The 23,221-nt window shown below is 39.5% G+C and overlaps 2 protein-coding genes across 2 annotated transcripts in view; both read left to right on the plus strand.

Moving 5' to 3' along the window:
• Positions 1-23,221, plus strand: part of LOC308697126 (uncharacterized protein) — an 874,503-nt gene that overhangs the window by 640,237 nt on the left and 211,045 nt on the right. The window lies entirely within an intron of this gene.
• LOC308696803 (protein NLRC3-like) lies at positions 764-18,758 on the plus strand (the record flags this gene model as incomplete). Its single annotated transcript, XM_081375703.1, has 5 exons — positions 764-855; positions 6,932-7,006; positions 15,214-15,318; positions 15,679-15,783; positions 17,012-18,758. 5 exons carry the CDS (start codon positions 764-766, stop codon positions 18,756-18,758), a joined length of 2,124 nt encoding a protein of 707 aa, XP_081231829.1.

Raw genomic sequence — 23,221 nt, forward strand, 5'->3', positions numbered from 1 at the left:
ACACTCGCGAGATGTGTTGTGCGATCACAGGGACATGGTGCTCCGGCACCTCAGTCAGTTGGGGCTTCAGGTCAACTGGGACAAGAGCAAACTCTCCCCTGTGCAGAGGATCTCTTATCTCGGTATAGAACTGGACTCGGTCGCCCAGACTGCGCGCCTCACGGAGGAACGCATCCAGTCAGTGCTCAACTGCCTCAAGTCTTTTCGAGGCAAGTCAGCGGTCCCACTGAAACAGTTTCAGAGGCTCCTGGGGCATATGGCAGCCGCAGCTGCAGTAACAGCGCTCGGTCTTTTGCATATGAGACTGCTCCAGCACTGGCTTCGCGATCGAGTCCCGAGGTGGGCGTGGCAGAGCGGTACGTTCCGGGTTAAAGTCACCCCGCACTGTCGCCAAACCTTCATCCCTTGGCCGGACCCTGCGTTTCTATGGCCGGAGTGCCCCTAGTCCAGGTTTCCAGAAATGCTGTGGTGTTCACAGATGCCTCTACCAAGGGCTGGGGGGCCACGTACAACGGGCATGCAGTCTCGGGTCTGTGGACGGGGCCCCAACTGCATTGGCACATCAACTGCCTAGAGTTGCAAGCAGTACGCCTAGCTTTGTGTCGCCTCAAGGGGTTTCTCAGACAAAAGCACGTACTGGTCCGTACGGACAGCACTGCGACCGTTGCGTACATCAACCGTCAAGGTGGTCTACGCTCCCGTCGTATGTCGCAACTCGCCTCCCACCTCCTCCTATGGAGTCAGAAGCATCTGAGGTCGCTTCATGCCGTTCATGTTCCAGGGGAGCTCAATCGTGTGGCCGACGAGCTTTCACATCTGCCTCCCCTACCAGGAGAATGGCGACTCCATCCCCAGGTGGTCCAGCTGATTTGGCAAGTCTTCGGAGCCGCACAGATAGACCTGTTTGCCTCTCCGGACACGACCCATTGCCAGTGGTATTACTCCCTGACCGAAGGAACTCTCTGCACGAATGCCCTGGCACACAGCTGGCCCCGGGACTTACGCAAATATGCGTTTCCCCAGTGAGCCTTCTCGCACAGACCCTGTGCAAGGTCAGGTAGGACGAGGAGCAGGTTCTTCTGGTGGCCCCGTATTGGCCAACCCGGACTTGGTTCTCAGAACTCATGCTCCTCGCGACAGTCCCTCCTTGGCCGATTCCTCTGAGGAAGGACCTTCTTTCTCAGAGAGGGGGCACTCTATGGCACCCGCGTCCAGACCTCTGGAAACTCCATGTCTGGTCCCTGGACGGGACGCGGAGGTTCTAGATGGCCTGCCACAGGCAGTGGTAGATACCATCTCTTCAGCTAGAGCCCCCTCTACGAGGCGCCCCTACGCTTTGAAGTGGAACCTGTTCGTCGACTGGTGTTCTTCCCATGGGGAGAACCCACGAACTTGCCCGATCAGAGCCGTGCTCTCCTACCTACAACAGGGGTTGGAGCGAAGGCTGTCTCCCTCCACCCTCAAAGTGTATGTTGCTGCAATAGCCGCACATCACGATGTAGTTGAAGGTAAGTCCGTGGGGAAGCACGACCTGGTCATCAGGTTCCTCAAGGGTGCTAGGAGGCTAAATCCACCTCGCGATTTGCACACTGTACCCTCTTGGGACTTAACTTTAGTGCTTGGAGCGCTCCAAAGTCCAACAGTTGAGCTTAACCCTCTGAGGTCTGGGGTGTTTTTGGGGTCCTTGAGATGTTCTGACATGCCCTGACATTTGTGCTTTTTTCAGTTGCTTATAAACATATCAATAGCAAAAAAAAATTACACTCTATTTAGCACAAACAGAACTACCATGATATGTGAGCCACATGTATGTACGTTTTCATTTTTGAGAGAATAATGTTTATGCATGGTTATTGAAAAAACTAAAAATGAAAGTTTCTGAAATAAGGCCAAAAAGCACATACTAAATATATGTCAATAAGACTTTTGACTAATGGATGTCGTTTTTCTTCAAAATGATGTGAAAATCATCCTGCCTAATCATTCACATAAAACGATACATTGATTTAAGTTTTGTGAAACACTTTTAGTTTGGAAAGGCAATATGCGGATGGGGCGTAAACGATCATGCATATTTAGTAGTTCACACCTGATGAGACAATGCCCCTGCATACTTAATGAGCCATTCATTCAGGTGTGTCACCTATAGCTAACTTAAATATACAAGCTTCATAAAAATGATCATTCTAGAAGAAAATTTCAGATGGCATTTAGAGGCTTTTGCGTCTGAACTCTTCATATATATACACACACACACACACACACACATATATATATATATATATATATATATATATATATATATATATATATATATTAGAGGTGGGCATAGATAAAATGTTTTAATCTAGATTAATCTAGATTAATTTTGAAATTAATCTAGATTAATCTAGATTAAAATGGCTCATTTGAATTCTGCCGAAGGCATTCAGAATATGTGTGCTACCCAAATAATGACTATAAAAGTAAGTCTTTGAGAACGGGTTTAGACCAGCGCTCATCTCCTGTTTCCAAAATGCATCACAGACTGCTTGAGAAAGCTGTTCTACTCATAGACTTTAAAAGGTTACTACTGTACTGTTACCGTACGTAGGCAACATTAGGTAGGCCTATGTTATTATCAACTACTATAGGCTATCAATTAGGGATGGGCGATATGGCCTAAAATCCATATTGTGATATACATTGCAGCCTCTTGCGATAACGATATTATAATAAAACCATTTCAGAACAGGTTACACAGACCCTGCTAAACAACTGCTAAATGTATTTTTTTTGAAAGGGTGTATGTAGTTTTGAGAACATATATTGTGCAAAACTGTAAGTATACAACATAATTTTGCAGATAAATAAAATTAATACACTAGCTGCAGAGACTTAAGTAGGTCTAATGTTTATTATGGCTTGGAGCTTATGAAACCCCAAATTTAAAATTAGAATATTGTCTAACTGATGTCTTTTCACTTAAAAAGAAACACAACAACGATTCTTAAAATCGGGCGCTTTTAATAAAAAGAGATTATGTGCTACACCACTCACTAAGATATATTGGGAATAATACGCGCGCGCTGGTATTCAGTGATATGTTTCGTTTTGAATTTGAGGTGGTAGAACGGATTAGTCGTGTGTTAACTTACCGAACTGTTACACCACACACGTCGGACGGCTTAAATCCGAACCAAGTCCAAATAATGGATGTTGCACCGATCTTTTACACCAGCTTTCACTTTCAGCCGTGATCTTTTACACCAGCTTTCACTTTCAGCCGTGATCTTTTACACCAGCTTTCACTTTCAGCCGTGTTTACTTAAGATGACGACGAATATGATGCGTTGCAGCCGGGTGTTCCTCGCGGCCGCGGGTAGATTGCGTCATCATAGCTTGTGTAGCTTGAGCCAGCTCCCAACCCAATTTGGAGAATAGATTAACGGCGATCTATTTTTTTATCGCGCGATAAGAGTCTCGCTGCGTTAACGCCGATAACGGCCCACCACTAATATATATATATATATATACATACACATATGCATACACACACACACACATATATATATATATATATATGTGTATATATTTATACACAAATATAAATTTTATTTATATTTTTTTATATACATTTTTTTTTCACAAATTGTGCTTGCAAATTGTATAATATCCAAGGTAAACATGTCTAGTAATTGTGCAGTTAATTCTCATACTGTATTTTCAGTTTTGGAATATTTATCCTCTCCCCAAATTTGTTACTAATAAAACACAATACAAATTATTTAAAGAAAAAAATTATATTTACCTTTTAATAGTTTGTTTACATCTACCTTGTAAATATATTTTTTTAGGTTACAATTACAACAACAATTCAAGTGTAATCTTACAGTATATTCTACAGTAAAAACTGTACACAAATCTAGTCAACAAAATGTTGTCTTTCATATTTCGCCTGACTGTAACGTTGTTTTTATGAAATATTAGGGCATATAAATGTTAATTTGCAGTTTAATACGTTGCTTATACAAATAGCCTACATTTTATTTCAACATATTTCAGTCGATTTTTACTCATCTCAGTATAGCAATACAGTTTGCTAAAAATTCATCATTCATTCACACACGCGATTTAAATTTAAACTGTCTTTTGCGAGCTGTGGTAAACAGCGCGCATCTCTGCCGTTCATTCATTCATAAACAGAAACCCGATTCACGTGAGAAGGAAAAAAAACGTACTATTCCTCAGCTCAGTCTGATCCTTGCTCCTCGAAATACCCGCACTTCTGAGGTATTTTCCATTATTATTATTCCTCACAGCGCTGCGAGACGGTGTAAACAAGTAATGATCTGAATAAACTTGTGTTTTCTCGAGCTGATATGGGGGCGTTCACAGGTTTGCGCCGTGGATTGCCTCAGTCATTTGCATTTGAATAGCGCGCGCTCTCCGTGGGCGGGGTCACATTACATTTGAATCAGCTGTAATGAGCTCGACTGGAATCACTCTCTTTTAATAAAGATTTCACAAGATGAGAATATTTGTTTTTTAAATAAATTATTTCATTTAAAAGAAGAGAATTCAAGCTTCATGCCTGTGTGTCTGTATGTCTGTTTGACTGAGTATTCGCTGAGTTATTGTTCATTTTCGGACGCGTTTCAGAATGGACTACACTGACAGAGAGAAGGCAGAACTCGCTTCGTATTTATTTTTCTTTATTTGGCAAAAAGCACAACACTTTGTTTTTATTGTGAGTATACACAAAAATAATACACATTTAACAGAATCGATTGATGTATGATACTTGTTTGTAAAATCAAAGTCAAAAGAGTATTTCGGGTCTCAATTCAACTGATAAGGAAAAAAGCGAGCAGATCATCACGTGATTGCCGACCTCAGAGGGTTAATATCCTGTCCATTAAGACAGCGCTCCTGTTAGCATTGGCTTCCTTCAAGAGGGTAGGGGACCTGCAGGCATTTTCGGTCGACGAATCGTGCCTAGAGTTCGGGCCTGGCCTTTCTCATGTTATATTGAGACCACGGCTCGGATATGTGCCCAAGGTTCCTACCACTCCCTTCGCGGCCCAGATAGTGAACCTGCAAGCGCTGCCCCAGGAGGAGGCAGACCCAGCCCTAGCTTTTCTCTGTCCCGTCCGGGCCCTCCGGGTTTATATAGACAGAACGCAAAGCTTCAGGACCTCAGATCAGCTCTTTGTTTGTTACGGAGGCCAGCAGAAGGGGAAGGCTGTCTCCAAGCAGAGGTTAGCCCACTGGCTAGTGGATGCTATCACCAGGGCTTATGAGTTCCAGGGTGAGCCCTGCCCACCCAGGTTGCGGGCTCACTCCACTAGGAGGGCGCCTCGCTAACAGACATTTGTAGAGCTGCGGGCTGGGCGACACCGAACACGTTCGCTAGATTTTATAGCCTACGTGTGGAACCTGTTTCCTCCAGAGTACTCGCTACGGCCAGTAATTAGAGGGAATAGGTGTGTCGGCTTGTGACGCCATTTCGTGAGCGGATATGTGCGTCTTCTGCTCCGTTGGTTACCCAGCAAACGGCTAACCTCGTGAGTTCCTCCATCACCCCTCCGGTGCCAGGCGTTGCGGACCGCCCGGCACCAGGTCTGCTACCTTCAGTAGGAGTTGTTAGTAGACTGGGTGTTTTTCCTGTGGTCCCTGCGGCGACCCATGATGGCCACGTGCAGTTCAGCCGTGTCTTCCCCTTGACAGACTCATTCTGTCCTCCTTGTTGAGTACGCTCCTCACTCCTTCGGACTGGGACTACCTTCAAGGACTGCCATATGTTTCACTACCCTACGTGGTTAGTACATGTGTGTATTTGAGGGCCTTCCTCTAGGCTGCCTCAGCTCTGCAGCTTTCCCACCCCCCCCTATTATTTTCCTTGGGGATGGGCACGCTTTCCCAATGTTATCCAATATGCACTGTTTGGGTCTTGCGGAACAGCAGTGTGTTTTCCCTAGCTAGCTCCCGCAAAATTTTCTGGAAACTGCTGCAGGGTAGCTTAGCTGGGCGCTGGAAGGGGCCAGCACCATGGCGTTTTGGTAGGGATCCCAATTTGTCAGGGGAACTCCCCCGACAAGGCGTTGGAGTTCCCTGCTGACGAAAGGGAACGTCTCAGTTACGTATGGTAACCCTCGTTCCCTGAGTCCAGGGAACGGAGACGCCTCGTCCCGTCGCCATACTGCTGTTCCCGCGCGGAGGACTGGACTCTGTTCGGCTCCTCAGCAAAAAGCAATGATGCAATGTTTACTTCCGCCTTTATACCCACGCTGATAGGCGGGACGCGGAATGCAAATTTTGCATGCCAATTCAGTTTCTCTTTCATTGGCTCGTTGTTAACTCTCTCGAAGGCGGTTGGATCCCTGGCGTGATCCCAATTCGTCAGGGGAACTCCCCCGACGAGGCGTCTCCATTCCCTGTGGGTTACCATGCGTAACCGAGACGTTTCTTGGGGTAATAATTGATGATAAAATAAACTGGAAGTCACATATAAAATATGTTCACAGTAAATTGTCAAGGAGTATTTCTGTTCTTAGTAAAGCTAGACACATTCTGGACCACAAATCACTCCACATTCTCTACTGTTCATTGATTTGACCATATTTACATTATTGTGCAGAGGTTTGGGGCAATACTTATAAATGTTCAATACAATCACTATTCATATTGCAGAAAAGAGCCATAAGAATAATACATAATACTGGTTACAGAGAGCACACAAATTTACTTTTCTTAAAATCAAAAACATTAAAACAGCACAAATCATGAACAAAGCAATACACAATAAACTTCCTGGAAATATTCAAGAATGTTTTTTTAACAGAGAGGGGGGTTATAACCTGAAAGGGGAGTTTAATTTAAAACATCAGCGGGCACGTACAACAAAAAAAGGTTTTTGTGTTTCTGTTTGTGGAGTGAGGTTGTGGAACAGTTTGGGTGTGGAGCTTAAGCGATGTCCAAGCGTGACCCAGTTTAAGAAGCAGTACAAACACATGGTTTTCACAAGGTATAGGGAGGAGGAAGGGATTTAGCAATCGGGTGTTTTTTTGTAAATAATTTATGTACTTCCTTTCTTAATTTATTTATTTTCTATTTTTTGTAGATAGGTATTATGTAAATATGTTTATTAGGGAAAACTGATTGTTTATTGAATAGTGGAGAAGGGGTAGGTTTTAATAAGCTTATGCTTCATCCTATTCCTTTTCGGACATGTTGGTTTCATATTATTATCATTAATTGTTTGGTTTGTTTGTCTTTTTATTTTCAGCTTACTTTCTTTTGTTACTTGTTTTATGTTTATGTTCGAAATAAAGCATTCATTCATTCATTCATCCCGCCGGTATAATAGCAACAGCGCCCGAGATCCGCCCACAAAGTTATTTATACAAGTTTATACTTGCGTTTCAGATCGTTAAAATAGGGCCCATAATGTGCTATTTAAATATATTAAAAGTATATTACCATCATGCTTTTATTTTCACAATACAACTTTTAACACACTTTAAAATAATTGTTCTGTTGTGTGTTCTAGGCTTGCGCTTTATGAGCAGAAAAAAAAAATCAGTGAATACATGCACTGATGCCAAGCGATCGCTTTGATCTACTGTTGATGAATTATGACAATGTTTACCTTACTGTGTTTATATCATAATTTTTCTGCTGTTACACAAGCGCCACCTGCTCCCAGAGGGTCAAATTGCTTTTTCATTAAAAAAAAGGAAATGTGCAAAAAGTTTGGACACCCATTCAGTTAGTACTTAGTAACAACTTCTGAATGTTTCTTCTGTCTTGCTAAAAGTGTTTCTCTCCTCCCCTCTTCCACAGAATCCTCTAGTTCAGCAGTAGTCTGGGTTTTTTTACACAGAACAGGTTTTCCTCATTCCACTGCATGTTTTGAGCTTGTGTCTGTCAGAATAAACTCTGCTCTAGTGTTTCCTGTTTGCTAAACTGGATCAGCAGCTTTTACTAGTAAAGGGATTGAAGTGCACGTCTAAGAATACTAAGGTAAGATTTGTTCATTGTTGCTAGTTTAGAGCTGTCCAGTCGGAGTTGAACGGCCAGAACGCATTAAACATTTTCTGTTATCAGTTGAAAACGGTGTCATGTAAGTTAATAACCAATAATTTTTACAACAGAAATGAATAAATCAAAACTTACTTTAACAAGACAATGACTTTCTTCTAGATCTGCTGTACAGCCGAAACAAACTTTGTTGTATTATTTTCCTGATATCACTGTAAATCTGTTTTGAAGAATATACTGTAAAAAGTGTGATATAAATGAAGATGACTTGACTTGAGTTAGAGTGGACACTTTTTAGTCTTTGATCTGTTAATGGACGAAGTGTTGTTAGCTGTGAAGCAATCAGTGACGTACTTAATTAGAAAATTAACCTTGGATTTATTATAGTAAAAGTGGTAATCATGTTTTCTTTGGCAAATTGATTACCACTTGAATAACCACAGTTTTACTACAAATATTATGGTTAGTGTAGCAAAACCACTGCAATATCCATGTTTTTTTTTTCTTGTCTTTATTTTCTGGTTTTATTTGTAAGGGTTTACTGAAGATCTACTCTGGTAAAGACCAAAGAGTCTAGATACTGAAGGCTACGCATTAGTCTTTATTTCTTCTTTCTTCCTTAATACTCTCATTTTGTATAATTACATACAGTACGTGTCATCAGTTCATCTGTTGTTTATTGCGGGTAGAAGTATGTAGTCAGATTACATTCCAGGTTTCCTTCGTTCTCTTGGCAACAAAACTTAATTCTGGCATTTTTCTTGTATATTTTTCTTCATAATTCACATCTGCAAGACTAAATTCATCTTTATAAATTAAAATGGCTCTGGGATGTACAGAATTAACTCCCTGAAATCACTGTGTATATAGAAGTTTATGTGCTACTTAAATGATTTCTGCATTATATTTTTTTAATTTAATGTTGTTTTTATTAACATTTTTCTTGAACATTTTTCTTGAAACAGATCAAAGATCTTATGATCTTCTTTGTGCCTTACTTGATATTTATGAGATAAAAACACATTAATAACTGCCTACCCTCAAACCTGTCATTATTTTTTTTTTTAATTGTCAACACATAGTCATAAAATCTGTTATTTATTAGTCTCCGTCATAACTGAGCTGTTTATGAACTAGATGACATGAGCTCGATTCTTCTCACCAAACAGGTTTAGAAACTTTAGCTGTCAGAATTGAAAGTATTTTCAGAGTCTGTGCGCCATTTTACACCAGGGCATAAAACGATCCTTTAAGTCGAAAACTCGACTAAGAAAACTCGAGCATCAAAGTGTTTAATATTTCTAGTTTCTCTGCAGGAATGTACAATTCGTGACGGGAAACACAGTCATGTTGGGAAACTGTAGTAAACTACAGTAATTCAAGGTGATTGAGCTTTAGTCAGGAGAGCTGATCTAGACTCACTTCCTCATTCAACTATAGTAACCATCAAATGCTTTCTAGTATTTTTGTAAAAACCTAAACATCAAATACTTAATTAAACATGCATTTCTTGAAATTATTATCATATTGAATTCTCTTTGGTGGACACATGCCCTATATGCTTAAACTACACTATTTAATATCGGTAGGCCTACTGGAGAAAATATACATTTTAAAGGTCCCATTCCATGGATTATTTTTATTATTTTATCATGTTTCCAGGGGTGCCCTTATAATGTTAGTATGTTTTTTAGATCAAAAATTGTTATAATTTAGAAGTAAAAGGCATATTTCCTAGCCTGATTTCATTCCCTGGTTTGAACACTCTGTTTGAAGGGGCGTGTCTGCTGTGAGACTTCAGTGTAAACGCCCTCTGCTGTGATTGGCTGAAATGCTTGCATATGAAATATCTGGCATTACATGTGGAACTATCTGGAAAACTTTTACTATTACAGCTATTATACGTTTTTACTATTACAGCTATCGGGATTAACGAATCGTGAGAAGTTTTTTAAGTATTTAGATCTATTTCAATCACATAGAAAATTGCAGTGATGATGAGCATTGAGCAGATGACAGCCTGTTGATCGCGTGAAAGATCTTATCATTGCAACGCAGTTTCTGCACTCACTAATGATTTCACCAATGCAAACATGAGGTATATAAATACAGTAAGAGATTCGTTGTGCAGTGTAACAGCGTCATTGATTTCATAACGAGTTTTGGCAAGTGTCCAGATAAACTCGCGCTGTGTGTCACAGCTTGGCCGATTGGAAAGGGATTGTTCTGTGATCGCTTTCTGTATATTAATCACAGTTTAAGATTATTTTCATCCTACTAAGAGAAACGATGTGAAGTTGATCGCTACTTCCATATTAAATCACTACTTGTACTTACCGCTTGCTGGAATATAGTTGAAATTGCCCCCTTCGTCAGTATGAAACGCTGAGAGAAGCCTGCTTGATATTATCCCAGGTTAGAAAAACAGTCCGTGGTGAAATGGACAGAGCAAACTAACAACTTCGAATTAAACATTTGCGGTATCCGATTATAGATAAACATCAACCGTCTGTTGACATTTCGCCATCAATACGCCTGTGTTCCTGTGGGCGGAGTTTAGTCTAAACACGGTTCTGGTGATGTCACTAAAGCAGGATGTAGAGGGGTGTAGTCCAATCCAGGCGTTTTTTGTAGTCAACTTCTGTAAAATAAAATATCTCGCTTGGCATTGAACTTTGAGCGTTATAATTTTACAGATATTATTTATACTCTAACAACAACATTACACACTAACTAAACTTTGAAACATGGAATCGCATGCAACGGGACCTTTAAAAGCCACAACAACAAAAAATAGTTAACCTTAAAATGTTGTTGTTTACATTACATTAATTACCCCCAAAAATTGTTGTAACATTTTTTACTTAGTAATTTTGGGTAACGCTTTAGATTACAGCCCGGAAAGTACTGCATAATTAAAATGAAAGTACAGTGTAACTTTCGGTAATTACAGTGTACCTATAAAGTACTTACGTGTAAGTATAGGGGAACAATATGTAAAGTCTTGGGAATAAAGGTGTAACAACCAGGAAAATACTGCGTAATTAAAACGAAATTACAGTGTAACTTTCGGTAATTACAGTGTACCTATAAAGTACGTACGTGTAAGTATAGGGGAATAATATGTAAAGTTTTGGGAATAAAGGGGTAACAACCAGGAAAATAACAAATTATTTAGGCAAATTATTTAGACTGTAAGTATTCCATGTAGTTACAGGGTAAGTATGACATTGCGGGCTGTAAATTAAAGTGGTGCTTCTTACCCTCTTGTTTCATGTAGTGACAGGGTAAGTACAATAAAAACACATGTACACAATCTGATATCACTCGGAAAACCTTTATTTGAAAAACAACTTATTTCAAAACAGATTTACAACATATTACACTTCTTATTCTTTATTATTTTTTTTAAATCAACTTTTCATTTCAAATACTAAAGTCCTGACAGAAAGTAGCATGTTTTGTCCTTTTTTGTTTCTCTTGCATGTCTTCCTACTGGTGTCTCTGTTCTTCTGCATGGTTTGTTTTTCATTATTATTATTTGTTATTGTTTGTATTTTGTTGTGAGCAATAATAAAAACATAAAAAAAAAATAATAATTCAACATTCTTTTTTTTCGGTGCGCTTACGTCACGCTTTACTCAACCCTCTCTTGAACTCGCAGGTGACAGTTGGTCGGAATAAGCGATAGTCTACAGTTTAAAAATGTAAAATATTTGGTATTTTTCTTACAAACGCTTATCGTTTAACTTCAGAAGACATTGATTCATCCATTGGGGTCGTATGGATTGCTGTAGTTATTGTTGTATGCGCTGTTGTCAACTTTTAGGAACACATGAGCTTGCATTATATGCATTTACAGAGATTATTTATTTTTCTGAAAACTTTTGTTTGTGTTAATCTGAAGAAGGAAATTCGTATACACCTCGGATGTCATGAGGGTATAAGATGAGTAAATGGTGAGGACATTTCTGTAGTGTATTTTCTTTTAACACATAATACAGAATAGCAAGATACATGTCATGGGATTCCTTCTTAAGATTCATCAGTGGAAAGAAAGAAAAAGAAGAAGAGGAACAAGAGGAGGAGGAAACCAAGCAAGAGAAACAAAGTGCTGTAAATCCGTTTTGAAATAAGTTGTTTTTCAAATAAAGTTTTCCGAGTGATATCAGATTGTGTGTGTGTACATGTGTTTTTATTGTACTTACCCTGTCACTACATGAAACAAGAGGGTAAGAAGCACCACTTTAATTTACAGCCCGCAATGTCATACTTACCCTGTAACTACATGAAACAAGAGTATATTTTCCCAGCATTTAAAAAAACAATAAAATAAATAACAAAAAATAATAACAAATTAACCTACTTTATAAATACACGGATATGTACCCCGTAATTTAAAAAAAGCCTTATTACAAAAAGGTGCAGTGTATGTACTCGCTAAATTGCTCCCAAAATTCTAAAATACTTAGTCTAAATAATTTGCCTAAATAATTTGTTATTTTCCTGGTTGTTACCCCTTTATTCACAAAACTTTACTTATTATTCCCCTATACTTACACGTACGTACTTTATAGGTACACTGTAATTACCGAAAGTTACACTGTAATTTAGTTTTAATTACGCAGTATTTTCCTGGTTGTTACACCTTTATTCCCAAGACTTTACATATTGTTCCCCTATATTTACACGTAAGTACTTTATAGGTACACTGTAATTACCGAAAGTTACACTGTACTTTCATTTTAATTACGCAGTACTTTCCGGGCTGTAATCTAAAGTGTTACCGTAATTTTTGCTTAGTGTCTCAAACTTTGAAATAATTTATATAATTTCTGTTTAAATAAATACCCGTAAATTAAGAGCGCTGATGTTACAACTACCAGTGTAACATCAGGTAAGGTGGGCTGTAATGATAGAAATACAAAACATTGATGTAATGATTCCTGTCTGGTGTTTCCCTTGTCTTGTGTGGACTTTAGTTATTTCCTGTTCTGTGTCATGCTTTGTAGTCCTTTGTAGTTTTTCTAGTTTATTAGTATCCCCAGGTGTTCCTGATTAACCACGCCCTCTTGTTATCTTGTTTAGCTTGTTAGTCTCTGTATTTAAACCCTGTGTCTTGTTACAGTGTTTGTGGGTTCATGATGTTGTTAGATGTTGGTTGTGCCGTTCTGTTGCCTATGCCTGGGATTTTGAGTCTGTCTAGTCTTTAGTTTATTTAATAAAAGTACTACTACTGCTGCAATTGGATCCTGCTTCCTTCTATGTTCCAGCCTGCCATGTTACAATTGACATGCATTTATTTTGTTCATCAAATTTACATGGGGGATATTATGAAAATACGTATTTACAAAAAAAAAACTGACATCCATTTCACATGTATTCAATTCATTTTAATTATGTTATTGAAACATAAAAGTGCAAAAATAATAGGGAAAATGTTTTTATTTGTAAACAATTTTGAAAAAGTAAGTTACAGTATAAACTTCAAGTAAATTGCAAATGAAATTTTAATTCTGACTCATCAGTGTTACTGAGCAGCTCCATGAAGATTGAATGAATCATGGACGACACACACACATTCAGACATGGAGATTCTTCTCAGGGATGCAGGTACTTCAATCTTCATATGATCTTAATGTTATGTATATCACACATCAGGATGTATGGGTGTCTGCCAGTGTTGTTAAGGTGATCTGAGTGGTTTTCTCATATTCATGTGCTAATATTTAATTAGGATTCTGAGGGTTTCTGTAAACAGAGTAGCATTATCTTTGTGCAATGTCAACTCTTCAACATTTCTAAAGCTTCTCTTAGACAAGATTATCTGTGTAAGGTTTATATACATGTTAAAACTACTATAATAATTCTTGTCTCTATTCAATGGATAGGTAGATAAAGGATAGACACATAAATTACAGGATAGATAGATAGATAGATAGATAGATAGATAGATAGATAGATAGATAGATAGATAGACTGATAGACTGTCACTTTGTGAGGTTTCTCTTTATGTAATATCTATTATATAAATTCTTGTCTCTATTCTATTACAGTTTTTGTCAGTCGCTTTGGTGCATTTCTTAGATCAAAAGTGCAATTCTTGATACTACTTGTACAAATTCCAAATCATCTAGTCACTTGTGCACATCATTAAAGCAATTTCTTATTCCTTTGAACAAATTGCAATTGCTTTTGTACATATTGCAATTGATAATGTACAAGTGTCAGCTTTTTTCCACATTTTCAATTGCTCATGTCATGTTGATCAAAATATAGTAGATGGTTCTTTGTTGAATAGTCTTACCCCTCAAAATATCTAGGCATTAGTTCCTTGCATAAGCCATTACATGCAAAATTGTTTAACTATTTGTCATAAACTGTCAAGCATAGTTTTACACATTTCTATTAGACCTTTTGTACAAAAACGTGAATTGATGACTCGTGCAGGTGAAATTGACCCTCACTCAAGGAATGTAAACTGTTAGTTCAACCAACAATCAACCAGTTGTCTAAATTGCTCAAAGGTGCATCTTGTGCAGAGACAGCACTAGAACAGTGCTGCGGGCAAAGTTATGCCTTAGGGGGTTTTCCTGTGTTTCTTTCTAATTTAGTTTTTATTTTCCTTTGTGCCCCTTGTCTTTTTCTTACTGTAAATTATTTTGTTGTTTTCTTTCATAAAGTAGCACTAGTAAAAGCTGTGAAAAACAAAATCTCTTTTGTCTCTTTCAATCAATAACCCACATACAGTAATATGTAAATAGTACTTTTGAAAATTGATATATGCCATAGAAGTGCAGCTTTGTGCATTTTCAATACAGTAACTGTCATCCAAACTGTAGCCTAAGTTTACATCTGGTAATAGTGTCAAAGTACACAGTTACATTGACAACATGCCTAAACATTTTGACGAGCTTGTTCGTGAACAATGACTAAATGACTTATCATTCTGATGACACTGACATGATCATTGGTATGAATATTTACTTTTGAGAGATGTACTAAGGATTTTTAGTGACTGACTAGCTTTAGAAACATATCTATTGTATATTGCAGTTTGTACAAATTGTTCTGAGAAATGCACTTATTATTTTGCACATGTTAGGGATGATGTGAAAAACGCACCAAAGCGACTGAGAAAAACTGTATCTCTATTCTAATGTCTCTGCTCTATTAATGTTAATTCCACAGAGAGAGATCAATCTCACCAGAGTCCAGCTGTGTGTCCATGAAGAGTGACGCGTCTATAGCAGAGCCAATGACATTTAAAGGAAGACACACATCAACTGATCTGAGGTACAACAAGGACGGACTGACGGACGGACGGACGGACGGACGGACAGACGGACAGACGGACAGACGGACAGACGGACAGACGGACAGACGGACAGACAGACAGATAGATAGATAGATAAAAAGGATAGATAGATAGATAGATAGATAGATAGATAGATAGATAGATAGATAGATAGATAGATAGATAGATAAAAAAGGATAGATAGATAAAAAAGGATGGATGGATGGATGGATGGATGGAGGAACGGACAGAGATAGATAGACTGGTTTCTCTTTATGTAATATTTATTATATAAATTCTTGTCTCTATTCTATTATCTCTATTCTAATGTCTCTGCTCTATTAATGTTAATTCCACAGAGAGAGATCAATCTCACCAAAGTCCAGCTGTGTGTCCATGAAGAGTGACGCGTCTATAACGGAGCCAATGACATTTAAAGGAAGACACACATCAACTGATCAGAGGTACAACATGGATGGATGGATGGATGGATAGATAGATAGATAGATAGATAGATAGATAGATAGATAGATAGATAGATAGATAGATAGATAGATAGATAGATAGATAGATAGATAGATAGATAGATAGATAGATAGATAGATAGATAGATAGATAGATCATCTCTTTGTGAGGTTTCTCTTTATGTAATAAATATCATATAAATTCTTATTTCTATTCTATTATCTCTATTCTAATGTCTCTGCTCTATTAATGTTAATTCCACAGAGAGAGATCAATCTCACCAAAGTCCAGATGTGTGTCTATGAAGAGTGACGCGTCTATAACAGAGCCAATGACATTTAAAGGAAGACACACATCAACTGATCTGAGGTACAACATTTCTGTCTAGAGAGAGACACACCAAAATTCTGAAAAAATATTTGAAATCTTGAGCCAATCATCTCTTCCTCTTCTCCATCAGTTTTAGCATGAAAACATGATAATGAACATGAATTAACTTTAGAATGTATATTGAAGAATACAGTAAAACTGAAATTTATCAGCTCTATTATAATTGCTTAATCAGTGGGAAGATGTCAGTAAAACAGCTTGTGAACAATGTGATGTTATAATTACTCCAGGAAAGTTATCTATCTTTCTACACTAGAGAGGATCATTTTGTCATACATTTATTTTTCAGAATTAGTTCATTTGTTTCCCTTTAATTTGACATGTACCTGAAGTGATTACAAATTAAATAACAAAATAAAAATTGAGAACAGAATTCAATCATGTAATCCAGTGGTTCTCAACCTCTCCTGCAGGGACCCCCTGACAGGCCATGTTTCTGTTTTAACCCTGAAATGGCACACCTGATTTAATTAATTAAAGGCTTAATGAGTAGTTGACTAATTGATTAATTGATTAATTGACTAATTGACTAATTCCTACTCTTCCTACTCTAATAGCTACTCATTAATTGAATCAGGTGTGCCATTTCAGGGTTAAAACAGAAACATGGCCTGTCAGGGGGTCCCTGCAGGAGAGGTTGAGAACCACTCTATATCAATGCTCATGGACAGCACTAATAGCTTGTGCAAATGGCCAAATAACAGCCGTGCTCATCTTCATAACAACAACACTGTTATTTGCCATGATATTGTGTAATTATTTGATCGACTATTGTTAATTTATTTTATTACTAATTCTGTGTCTTTAATTCATGTTGTAATCTGTTATTTTCCAAAGCACATTTAAATCAATTCTGCTGAAGAAGTTTCAGTGTCTGTATGAAGGAACAGCAAAGCAGGGAAACCCAACACTCCTGAATGAGATCTACACAGAGCTCTACATCACAGAGAGTGGAAGTGGAGAGATCAATAATGAGCATGAGGTGAGACAGATTGAGACACAATCCAAGAGAGTAGAAACAGAGGACACACCAATCAAATGCAGTGACATCTTTAGACCTTTACCTGGACAAGACAAACCCATCAGAACTGTGCTGACAAAGGGAGTCGCTGGCATTGGGAAAACAGTCTCTGTGCAGAAGTTCATTGTGGACTGGGCTGAAGGGAAAGAGAATCAGGACGTCCAGCTCATATTTCCACTTCCTTTCAGAGAGATCAACTTGATGAAGGACAAAAAACTCAGTCTTTCAGATCTTCTTCATGTTTTTTTCCCAGAAACAACAGAAATGGAAATATCCAGTGATGAATATAAAGTGTTGTTCATCTTTGATGGTCTGGATGAGTGTCGTCTGTCTCTGAACTTTAAGAGCAAAGTGAAACTGTGTGATATATCTGAATCAGCCTCAGTGGACGAGCTGCTGATGAACCTCATTGAGGGGAATCTGCTTCCCTCTGCTCTCATCTGGATCACCTCCAGACCAGCAGCAGCGGATCTCGTCCCCTCTGAGTGTGTCCATCGAGTGACAGAGGTACGAGGCTTCAGTGACACACAGAAGGAGGAATACTTCAGGAAGAGAATCAGTGATCAGAGTCTGGCCAATACAATCATCACACACCTGAAGTCCTCGAGGAGCCTCCACATCATGTGCCACATCCCAGTGTTCTGCTGGATCTCAGCCACTGTTCTAGAGAAGATGTTGAGTGAAGCAGCGAGAGGAGAGATTCCCAAGACTCTCACTCAGATGTACACACACTTCCTGATCATTCAGACCAACATCAAACATGAGAAGGACTATGAGAAGAGAGTGAAAGATGAAGACATGATTCTCAAACTGGGGAAACTGGCTTTCCAGCAGCTTGTGAAAGGCAACCTGATCTTCTATGAGGAAGACCTGAGCGAGTGTGGCATTGATGTGACAGAAGCATCAGTGTACTCAGGATTGTGCACTCAGATCTTCAGAGAGGAGTTGGGCTTGTATCAGGGGAAAGTCTTCTGCTTTGTTCATCTGAGCATCCAGGAACATCTAGCAGCTGTTTTTGTGCACCACTCCTTAACAAACAACTGCATAAATATCATGAAAGACCTTTCTTGGGTGTCATTTAATCCATTGCCTGGCCTTCATCAGACAGCTGTGGATGAGGCTTTACAGAGTAAGAATGGACATCTGGACCTTTTCCTGCGTTTCCTTCTGTGTCTCTCATTGGAGTCCAATCAGACTCTCTTACGAGAACTACTGACACAGACTGGAAGATGCTCCTACAACAAAGAGAAAACAGTTCAGTACATCAAACAGAAGATCGGGGAGAATCGCTCTCCAGTGAGATCCATCAATCTGTTCCACTGTCTGAATGAACTGGGTGAGGATTCTCTGATGCAGGAGATCCAGCATTATCTGAAATCTGGAGGAATAAGAGAAACCAAACTCTCCTCCTCACAGTGGTCAGCTCTGGTCTATGTGTTGCTGACATCAGAGCAGAATATGGATGTATTTATTCTAAATCAGTTTATTGGAGCCCAAAATACAGCAGATGAAGTTCTTCAGAAGCTGATGCCTGTGGTTAAAGAATCCAGATCACTTCAGTAAGTCACTCTGACAACAATCATTACACTGATAAAACATGATCACATTTATGAGTTTAGCATATGCCTTCGTACCAAAGCAAAAAAAAAAAAAACTGTAAATGAGAAATTCATATATATCTAATCTTAGGTAACCCTTTACTATAACAGTACATGAATAATCATGTAATAATACCTGAATTAATAGATCTTTCAACATGAACTCATGATTAGCGAAGATATGAACTAATCATGAACCAATGAAAAGCAATCCTTAACTACGACAGGAGTCATAAGGATTCATACATGAATAACAGCAGCCTTAACTAGATGTTTGTACATGTTTGGTAATTAATGCATTAAAGCTACAATATGTAAGATTTTTGTAATAAAATATCCGAACATCACTTGCACAGTGTGATATATTTCCTGCAGTTGTGTACTTACAATATCCCAAAGGTTCCCGAAGATTTTTAATTTCAGAGAAATTACCATTTTAAATAATGGCTCGTCCCTGTTCACTTGTTGCCTGTCAATGACGTAATATCCGTGTTATCCCTGGTTTCCGCTCATACTGCGGAACCATGTTACCATACCATGTAACCATGGCGACAGACGTGGAAAACTGAGTAATGTTTGGCGTGCCGCTGTAACAAACTGGACTAATAATTTAAATAAACCAGTAGTCACTCAAAAGTTCAGGGTACTCACACTGCATTACTGAATAAGGGGAATAACTGAATAAACCCTTGTAATCAGACAAAGATAGGCATAAGCAGGTTATCCAACAAGGTATATTAATAATTCAATAGTCAAATCAGAAAAATGACACTTATCCGAGAGTCCTTGATCAAATAGTCCATGCTTGAGAAGTATTGTCCTTATGTGTGAATCCGTAGTCCTTGAGCCCCAAAAAATGAATCAAAATGTCCAAGAAAAAAGATAATAATCCTCCAAATGTGATGAACCAGCAAAAACACCCCGAAAAAACAAGTCTTCTCTTGAATCTTGATGGGTAAATAATCCATAAGCAACTTCAAAGGAGAAGGCTAAAAACTACCAATCCATTTCATTCAAACAGGATCAACTCACATTCCTCTCTCACTTGCTTGGGCCTTTTTCTTAAAGAAGGCCTTCCTTCCTCTAGGTGCTCTCCTATCAAAATAAAAGTCCATTTTGCTCACCCCAAGATGTTTCTCCCCCACACATAAAAGTCCCACATACAAAAAAGACAGAGAAATTCAACTAGGGTCTGAAACCAATTAAGTCATCCCTATACATATTTTACACAGTGTCTGACGTTCAATGTCTTCCTCACATTGGTAAAATAAAATATATTTGTGTATTTCTCTTAGCCCCAATATAGTGTCACAGAGTCCCCCCCCCCCCCTGCCAGCGGCTACTGAGGAAGACTTCCCCAGAAGGGTTTTAAATTAACAACGTTCACTGTCTCTTCTTTGTCATTTGGATGAATCCATCCGACTCGGTAATTCACTGGGCCAAGCTTCGTCTTCACCCTCGCTGGACCTGACCATCGTGGGGCTAATTTAGAGGAGAAATAATCAGAAGCTTTAGAAACAGGATGGGCCCTCACCCAGACCAAGTCTCCCACCTGAAATTGTGTATCTTTCCGGTGGGCATTATAATACTTGGCTTGTCTAAGTTGTGCCTTCATCATAGATTGTTTAACCTCTTCAGCGAGTTGATGCTGTCTTTCCATTATTGAGTAAGAAGATTGAGCGGGGTTCGGTGAAAAGTGGACCAATCTCTCAAGAGGTCCTTGAAGTTGTCTTCCCAGAGTAAGCTCCGCAGGAGTTCTTTTAGTAGTTTCATGTTTGGCATTATTTATTGCAAATCGAAACTCTGCCAGCCACATGTCCCACTCTCTGTGGTTCTCTCCCACATAAGAAGCCATCATAGTTTTCAAGGTCCTGTTAACTCTTTCGGTGAGGTTGGTCTGTGGGTGGTAACTGGTAGTTAATTTTTGAGTTACCCCCCAGTTTCTGCACAAATCAACCAGGAGCTGGCTGAGAAATTGTGGGCCTCGATCTGAAAGGATGTACTTCGGGACCCCCCACCGATTGAAGATGTCATCCTTTAAGATTCGACAGATGCGTGGAGTCTTACTGTCTCTCAAAGGGAAAAGCTCAACCCATTTAGTAAAATAGTCCACCACCACCAAAAGAAAGATATTGCCCTTCTTACTTTTAGGGAACGGTCCCATAAGGTCAACACCAAGCATATGACCAGGCTCATTCACCACAGTCGATTGGAGGAAGCCCAAAGGTTTTAAATTGGAAGGCTTGTATTGCTGACACACAACACACTCTTTGACATGTTGCCACACATCCTTTCTGACTTCAGGCCACCATGCCACCTCCAAGATTTTCAAAAGGGTCTTCATCTTCCCAAGATGAGCTCCTAAAGGATTGTCGTGAAAGTAGTCAATGAAAGTGAGGACAAGGGACTTTGGCACCACCAGTTGGTATTTGGAACCACCAGCGTGAGATATAACTCGGTATAACACGCCCTGTTGGATATCCCATCTTATCCGATCACTTTGTTCATTCTTCACTTCTACTTTACCCATCAATTCCTTTACCTGCTCGTCTTGGTCTTGAGCTTCTGCAATCTCAGCCAGAGAGGATGGCAACTCAAAGTTCCATGAGAAGGTCCTCTTTGCTACACATGCAGCCACAATTGCTTGATCTTGGATAGACCTAGATAGGGCATCAGGTACTACATTCATTCTACCTTTCCTATACTGAACTTGGAATTGGAATCGTTGTAGCCTCAATGTCCATCTGGTAAGTCTAGATGTTGTCTTAGGAGCGTTAAAGGCCCACGACAATGCTGCATGGTCAGTGTATACTACAAAGGGTACCCCCTCCAGGTAGTGATGCCATTTTTCTACTGCCCATACAACAGCTAGGCATTCTTTCTCCGAAGTTGAATAGTTTAATTCTGCTCCCCTTAGACTTTTTGAGGCATAAGCGATAACAAATTCTTCATTATCAATCTTTTGCACAAGTACTGCTCCAAGTCCGATGGCACTGGCATCGGTTTGTACTTGAAATGAATGAAGAAAATTTGGTTGGGCCAGTACAGGGGCTTGTTGCAGGGCTACTTTCAGACTCTCCACACTCTGCTGACATTCTTTGGTCCAAACCCATGGAACGTTTTTCCGCTGCAAATGATACAAGGGGGCAGCAAGCTCAGCGAAATGAGAAATGAACTTGTGGTACCATCCTATCAGGCCTAAGAACCTCTGCAAGGAAAGAAGATCATGAGGTATGGGATAGTTGGTAATAGCAGATGTCTTTTCCGGATCCACTTCCACCCCTTTTCCTGAGACTACATGGCCCAAGAATTTTAGCTCGGTCTTGAGAAAATGGCATTTCTTCAAATTCAGGGTCAAGTTGGCCTTCTGGAGTCTACAAAAGACTGCTTCGAGATCCTGAAGATGCTGCTGTTTAGATGGAGAGTATACAATAATATCATCGATGTATACAAAACAGATGCTGCCTCTCAACCCCTCTAATACCCTCTCCATGAGACGTTGGAAAGAAGCTCCAGCATTTTTCAGCCCAAAAGGCATTGTCAAAAAATGATATAGGCCAAAGGGGGTGATGAAAGCAGTCTTTTCCTGGCTACTCTTCTCCATCTCCACCTGCCAATAACCCGATTTCAAATCCAACGTGCTAAAATATTTGGCTCCATGCATGGATTCTAGAATATCATGGATGAGGGGCATAGGATAAGCATCTTGAGGCGTTTTAGCATTTAAACGTCTGTAATCAACACAGAACCGAAAGCTTTGATCAGGTTTAGGCACAAGTACCACTGGGGATGCCCAAGGAGATTGTGAGGGCTCAATGATGCCATCTTGGAGCATCTTTTCAATCTCTTCCCGAATTATATCCTTCTTTAAAGGTGAGACTCGATAGGCTTTACACCTAACTGGGAGGTCATCAGTTGTTATTATCTGGTGGGTGGTTAGGTTTGTCTTCCCCAGCTTGTTGGAACAGACAGAAGGCCATGCGTGCAGCAGCTGTTGTATTACCTGAGGATAGCTCTGTATCAGGTCATCCCTCAATAAAGATTCCACCACAGTTACTGACTCATGTACTCCAGACTCTAGGGGCAGTGCCATAAACACACTGATAACCTGTTCCTCCTGCTGGCTCCATAATTGTTCCCCAAGGGGCTGGCAGAGAAAAGGAAACACAGTCATCCGTCCATTGATACACAGTTCATAACTATGTTCTCCCACATGTAAACGTACTCCAGTTTGACTTAAAAAATCCAGGCCTAATATAAGGGGAAAAGCAAGCTGCTGGTCTGCCATCACATAAGTGTCAACTGTCCACATCATTCCATGCCACTCATAGGTAATATGGACTCGGCCTTCTGAGGTTTGGGCCTTCCCATCAGCTAACATGAAAGTCCTGTTGAAATGTTTCCTCAGTTGCTCACCTGGCTTAGCCA

This window comes from Scardinius erythrophthalmus (assembly GCF_964197995.2).
Source record: "Scardinius erythrophthalmus genome assembly, chromosome: 10".
NCBI lineage: Eukaryota > Metazoa > Chordata > Actinopteri > Cypriniformes > Leuciscidae > Scardinius > Scardinius erythrophthalmus.